General features: G+C 42.3%; 1 protein-coding gene across 1 annotated transcript in view; it reads left to right on the plus strand.

Annotated features, from left to right (window-relative positions):
* LOC111654308 (RNA-binding protein Musashi homolog 2-like) overlaps positions 1-5,394 on the plus strand; it is a 70,455-nt gene extending 65,061 nt beyond the window's left edge. The window contains exon 9 of the mRNA XM_023405267.2: positions 4,743-5,394. Coding sequence (XP_023261035.1) covers positions 4,743-4,811 — 69 coding nt within the window. The 3' untranslated portion in view covers positions 4,812-5,394. The remainder of the gene's footprint in view (positions 1-4,742) is intronic.
* The last annotated feature ends 473 nt before the right edge of the window (positions 5,395-5,867 follow it).

Raw genomic sequence — 5,867 nt, forward strand, 5'->3', positions numbered from 1 at the left:
ATATAAATCAATATCAATGATGTTTTAAAATGTTTTAAAACTAAATTATCTTTAAAAACATTATTAATATTTAACTCCTTTCATTGTTTATTTTTTTCTCATATTAAGGCCAATTACTGTGATAAACTAATGACAGGAACTTTTATGTCACCAGACCTCATCATAGACTTGTTTACCATCTCAGTGTGATTGTGTGCTAACAGATCACATCCATGGTAACAACTGCAGAATCATTAGAAACAGGAAGCGTCAGAGACAGATGGCGAGAAGACGAGCGAGCTCTACCTGTCAAACAGAAAAGAAAAACGGAGCTTCTCCTGCAGGTTTCAGTTCAGCCCTGAACGTTCGATCGTTACCATTTAAATAAAAACTGTGGGAACACATTATTTGGCTTCTGTATTGTTACAGGGTCGGATGTCGGCCGCCAACATGTTTGAGATTTTAAAGTTTGTAGATATGTTGATCATTGACACACTCAGAGAGTTTCCTGCTATTTTAACTACAGGTCATACTGAGGTTTCATCCACTCAGTCCAGTGTCAGTCTGACGGTTACTCACTCAGTCATCGTCAGATACAAAAGTAAAACCAACAGTGTTTTATGTCATTTTAACATCTTTTTAATTTTTAATTCAGGAAACCAAGGAAACACAAACTACATGTACAGGTTCATATTGTCACACTTCAGTTCAGCCTGTCTGTCATTTCCACTGTCGTGAAGTCCGAGAGACGAACACACCTTCTGTCCAACAGCTGACACACTCACTGTACATTTTAGGGTCCGTTGATCGCGACAGCTTTTACAAACGGATACCACTGAAAGCTAACAGGTGACTGGTTGCCGTCTCGTTGGAGGTATTATATGATATTTCTCTATCACTACCCCACCTGCCCATCAGACGTACACATCTTACTTCCTGTTCATGTCACACAGTCTGTGTCGTCGTCCCCGGTGACGCAGCTTTTCACAGGGTCTGTGGCAGCGCGGCCTTTTGAAAAGTTGTTGATTTCCATCATGAACTCCACGTGAAGACGTCTCTCTGTCATTGTGACTGCACTATTCACCACAGTGGGACTAATGTCTGCATGCATACTCCAATCCTCCAGACTTCTCCGTGTCTTCCTCTTCTCTTCTGCACATTCAGGGTTTTTTAATTAAAACATTATTTTTTACTGGAGGCTCATAAATAAAATAATGATTTTTATGTGCTGCTGTGTGCTCCTCAGACCAGGACTTCATGTGGTCATTAAATCCATACTGCCATTTGACAAGTTATGAGACAAATAAAAAGTTCACATTGGCAGTTAAATGTCATTTTGATGAAGACATGACATAATGAAACATTAAATTAAGACACTCTCATGTTGATAAAACCCTTCAAGCTTTAACTTCAGTTGTTGACTGAGATCAGATCAAATATTCTTCTATTCATCCCACAGAGTGGAAATCTGTCGTATTACAGCAGCAAAGTGACAGAACAAAGAAAGAAAACTGCAAAATAACAATAAAAATACTAAAAACAGATAAATAATATCATAATTTAATATCTATAATTTAAATACTTAAATTCAGTTTCAGATTACATCCCTGTTTATCCAGTCATATAAAATATAAAAATAAAAAATAAATATTTTGTCATAATTGCTGTGAAGTCTTTAGTAATGGCTGAAGAGTGTTTTTTTGAGGTCACACTGACCTTGACCTTTGACCTTTAGCCACCAAAATCTAATCAGTTCATCCTTGAGTCCAGCTGAATGTTTTTACCAAATTTTAAGAAGTTCCGTCAAGGCGTTATTGAGATATCGTGTCCACCAGAATGAGACGAACTGACGGACAACCTGAAAACAAAATGGCTGCCGCTCCGACTGTTGTGGCGCAGAGGAATAAAAACATAACGATGGACAGAGTTTACATTGGCTGTTAAAGTTCATTTTGATGAAGACATGACATAGTGAAACATGAGATTATGCTGACGGAGAGCAGGTCACGGAGCCTCGGCAGGTTTTAGTCACGAAGCAGAACACAACAACAAGCTAAGAGACGCTAGATTCATACTTAGATCGACGGGGGTGTTTGGCTCGTGAGGTGACGAGCGGTTCGGTGGTTTGACGCAGGGGCAGCAAACATATCATTTCGATTCATTCAGTTTTAAACTTCAATAACTTAACGAGCTTCACTCTTCACTGTCGATGTAAACACTGAGTCATGGTGCAGAACGTGTTCAGCTCAAACAGCTGTATGGTGTGAGAGAACAGGAAGTCAGGGAGAAGACTGGAGTGTGTTACTAAACCGTCACTTCAACACCGGAGCTGTGTCTAATTCAGGGGCCACATTTGAAGAGCGACTGCGTCACAGTGACGGGCGCCCCGACAGGTGGATCCTTCCTGGTCCAACCTATCCCAAGATTCATTGCACCCCAGTAATAAAAATAATATGGAAGCAAACGACAGTGACAAAGAGCCTGAGGATTTCACTGTCACTTCTGTACAACTGTTCAAACGAAGGGCTTTAACCCTCTGAAGTCTAAGTATTTTCTCAACTTCTGCATTATTTCCTATATGACAATTTTCAGAATAATCTCAGCTCGTTCTATAACGACGCCCCTTTTTGACTCTTTACACTGTTCAAAAAGATCATTTGGCTCAAATGCTGAAAAACTGATGCCTGTTTTTTTGAAATTCTCCAAATCTCTTGTGAAAACAAACCTTGACTGATGTTTTCACTAAAGTCTCTAGGTTCATAGAAATAGAGCAACATGTGGTTAAATAGTAGATAAATGTGTAATAAATGCTAAATGTTGTCTGTCTCTCTACTTTAACTAGTTTTTGGAGGTCTGCTTCGAGGCCTTCCAGCTCCGGCTTTGAGTCACGCACAATCTCGAAAGAATATAAAACAGAAATTGGGGAGTCGACAGATTCTAACAACATTCAAACCATATTTCTAATTAATAGAAACGTCCATCGACCTCAGGGGGTTGAGTCCTCAAGTTTTTGTGAAAAAAAATATAAATAAATGAAGTGTTGTAAAGGTTGCTAGGCGACAGGAGCAGCGCTTTATGACGCATCGGTGAAGGCAGGAACAGCTGTAGGCCAGACCTGCTCAGGATGTGGCCCCTGAACATGGACCCAGCGTCTGAGCGTCTCTGCATGCTGTAACCCAGAGCGTCTCACTGCAGCTTGCTGCCTTGGTCTCCAGGTCTGTATCAGCTGCTCAGGGAATCAGACACGTGCAGCTCTGTGCCGTTCACGTCCTCTTCGCTTTATAGACGCCGACCAGCAATCCAAATTACAAAATTGGCAATAAAACAATGCATCAGATTATGAAGGAAGTGAGACGTTGAGCTGAGAGCCGAGGCACAAGCTGTTTGAGTCCCTGTGTTAATGTGTCCGGTCTGAAGGACATGACAGGGTATCTGTGGGTCTGTAGAGGAGCAGAGACAGTCGTCGTGTACTGGAAGTAAATTCTACATCATCCAGTCATCAAATATAAAATCACAGATACTGTCAGATATTTTCTTGTTGTCTTCTGTCTTTCTGACACCCGAATGTGGAATAATCAAAATCTAATGGTCAGATATTTTATCTCATTCAGTCATTCACAGTTTCACCTTAGTTCACGTTACCTGGACTAAATTTGTTTTTTGTCTTTTCCACTGACTTTGAAAATGTACATTGTGTTCAGTCTGAACACCACTATAGTATTTTTGGTACGTGACATTAGTGCCAGGTTTCCTCAGGGACCACTTTGTCATCAAACAGGATTTTTTGATATTATTTTTAATCTATTTAGTGCATTTACATTTTGCACTTACCTACAGTGGCCGACAAGGGCAAACGTGCTGCAACCCAAAACCCAAAACCCAAAACCCAAAGCAATCAGAGAAACAAGCTGCATATTCATAAACAATAAACACAACACCGGGAACATGCTGAAGGAAGACAAAACAAAGACATGAACAGCAAACAAGCTGCAAATACAGAACTGATGCAACAACATGTTTTTCTTCGTTTCATGTCTTTGTTTTGGCAAAACAAAAAACCCCAAAACAAATCTGTGATCGCGTTCGGAGTGAACAGACTCAGACCTGCTGCTGGTCTCCTAAAGAGCCGGGGAGGAGGAGAGACCTCAGTTAAAGTAAGAGCGCTTTACCTGAGAGCTCCCCCTAGAGGCCTGGAGCTCCTCCGTTGTGTTGTCTGAACGAGCAGCGCTTTTGTCTGTGTTTGCTGATCATGTATTTGTCTTGTCTTCCTGCAGCACGTTCCCGTTGTTGTGTTTGTTTTGTATTTCCGTATGTGTTTTTGAATCTTCGTCATTTATGAATTTGCAGCTTGTTTCTCCGGTTGGAAGTGTTTTGGGCTGGTAGTGTTGTACTGGATGTGATGTGGAAGAAAGACAGTGTAGTTTTATTATGTCAGACCACATTAACAGTCGTCTTCATTGAAACAACGTAGGGTTTGTTTGGCTGCACTGATATTTCTGTGGTCACTTAAACTGGAGCTGTGTCTGAATGAGACTGTCTGTCAACAGCAGTCAGGAACCTTCAGGATTATAACTCCAATCACAATATTTCTCTCATATCTGACATGGTTTGATGTTGACGTCGCTTCGCTCTCAGAGCCCTGCAGAGACCTGTGTCATGTGACTGTGGTGCTGATGGCCTCTGGCTGTGTGTGTGTGTGTGTGTGTGTGTGTGTGTAGCTGTGTTTCAGGAGACCGGAGGTTCTAACCTTGTTCTGTGTACAGGTGATGTCATCCAGCAGTAACCACTACAGCATCCACGCAGTGAGTCCAGGCGGAGGAGGCACCAGATGAAGAACAGCCAAAAACAACAGTCAGAAACCACAACAGAAACAAGACGAGTCTGCTCTGCTACAAACATGCTACTGAGACCTCTGACTGTCCCTCTGACTGTAGCTCTGACTGTACATCTGACTGTACTGTAGTCCCTCTGACTGTCCCTCTGACTGTAGCTCTGACTGTACTGTAGTCCCTCTGACTGTACCTTTGACTGTACTGTAGTCCCTCTGACTGTACTGTAGTCCCTCTGACTGTCCCTCTGACTGTACCTCTGACTGTACTGTAGTCCCTCTGACTGTACCTCTGACTGTACTGTAGTCCCTCTGACTGTACTGTAGTCCCTCTGACTGTCCCTCTGACTGTACTCTGACTGTACTGTAGTCCCTCTGACTGTACTGTAGTCCCTCTGACTGTAGCTCTGACTGTACTGTAATCCCTCTGACTGTCCCTCTGACTGTAGCTCTGACTGTAGCTCTGACTGTACTGTAGTCCCTCTGACTGTAGCTCTGACTGTACTGTAGTCCCTCTGACTGTAGCTCTGACTGTACTGTAGTCCCTCTGACTGTAGCTCTGACTGTACTGTAGTCCCTCTGACTGTAGCTCTCTGACTGTACCCTCTGACTGTACTGAGTCCCTCTGACTGTAGCTCTGACTGTAGTCCCTCTGACTGTAGTCCCTCTGACTGTCCCTCTGACTGTACTGTAGTCCCTCTGACTGTACATCTGACTGTCCCTCTGACTGTAGCTCTGACTGTAGTCCCTCTGACTGTCCCTCTGACTGTAGTCCCTCTGACTGTAGTCCCTCTGACTGTAGCTCTGACTGTACTGTAGTCCCTCTGACTGTCCCTCTGACTGTACTTCTGACTGTCCCTCTGACTGTACTCTCATCCGGTGTCATTGTGTAGACATTTGCTGGTTTAGGTTTTACGTTTGAAGATTTTTTTTCTTGATTTAAATCACTTTTCTTGAACTTTGACCTTTTTGTCTTGGATTTTAAATGAGTCATGAAATTCTTTTTGAGTTTTTAGTTCTGATTATTTTCTGTGTACGTTAGTTTCTTTTGATGCTGATC

This window comes from Seriola lalandi, unplaced genomic scaffold, assembly GCF_002814215.2.
Source record: "Seriola lalandi dorsalis isolate HSWRI2012SDOR001 ecotype SW California unplaced genomic scaffold, Sedor1 jcf7180002054268, whole genome shotgun sequence".
Lineage (NCBI taxonomy): Eukaryota > Metazoa > Chordata > Actinopteri > Carangiformes > Carangidae > Seriola > Seriola lalandi.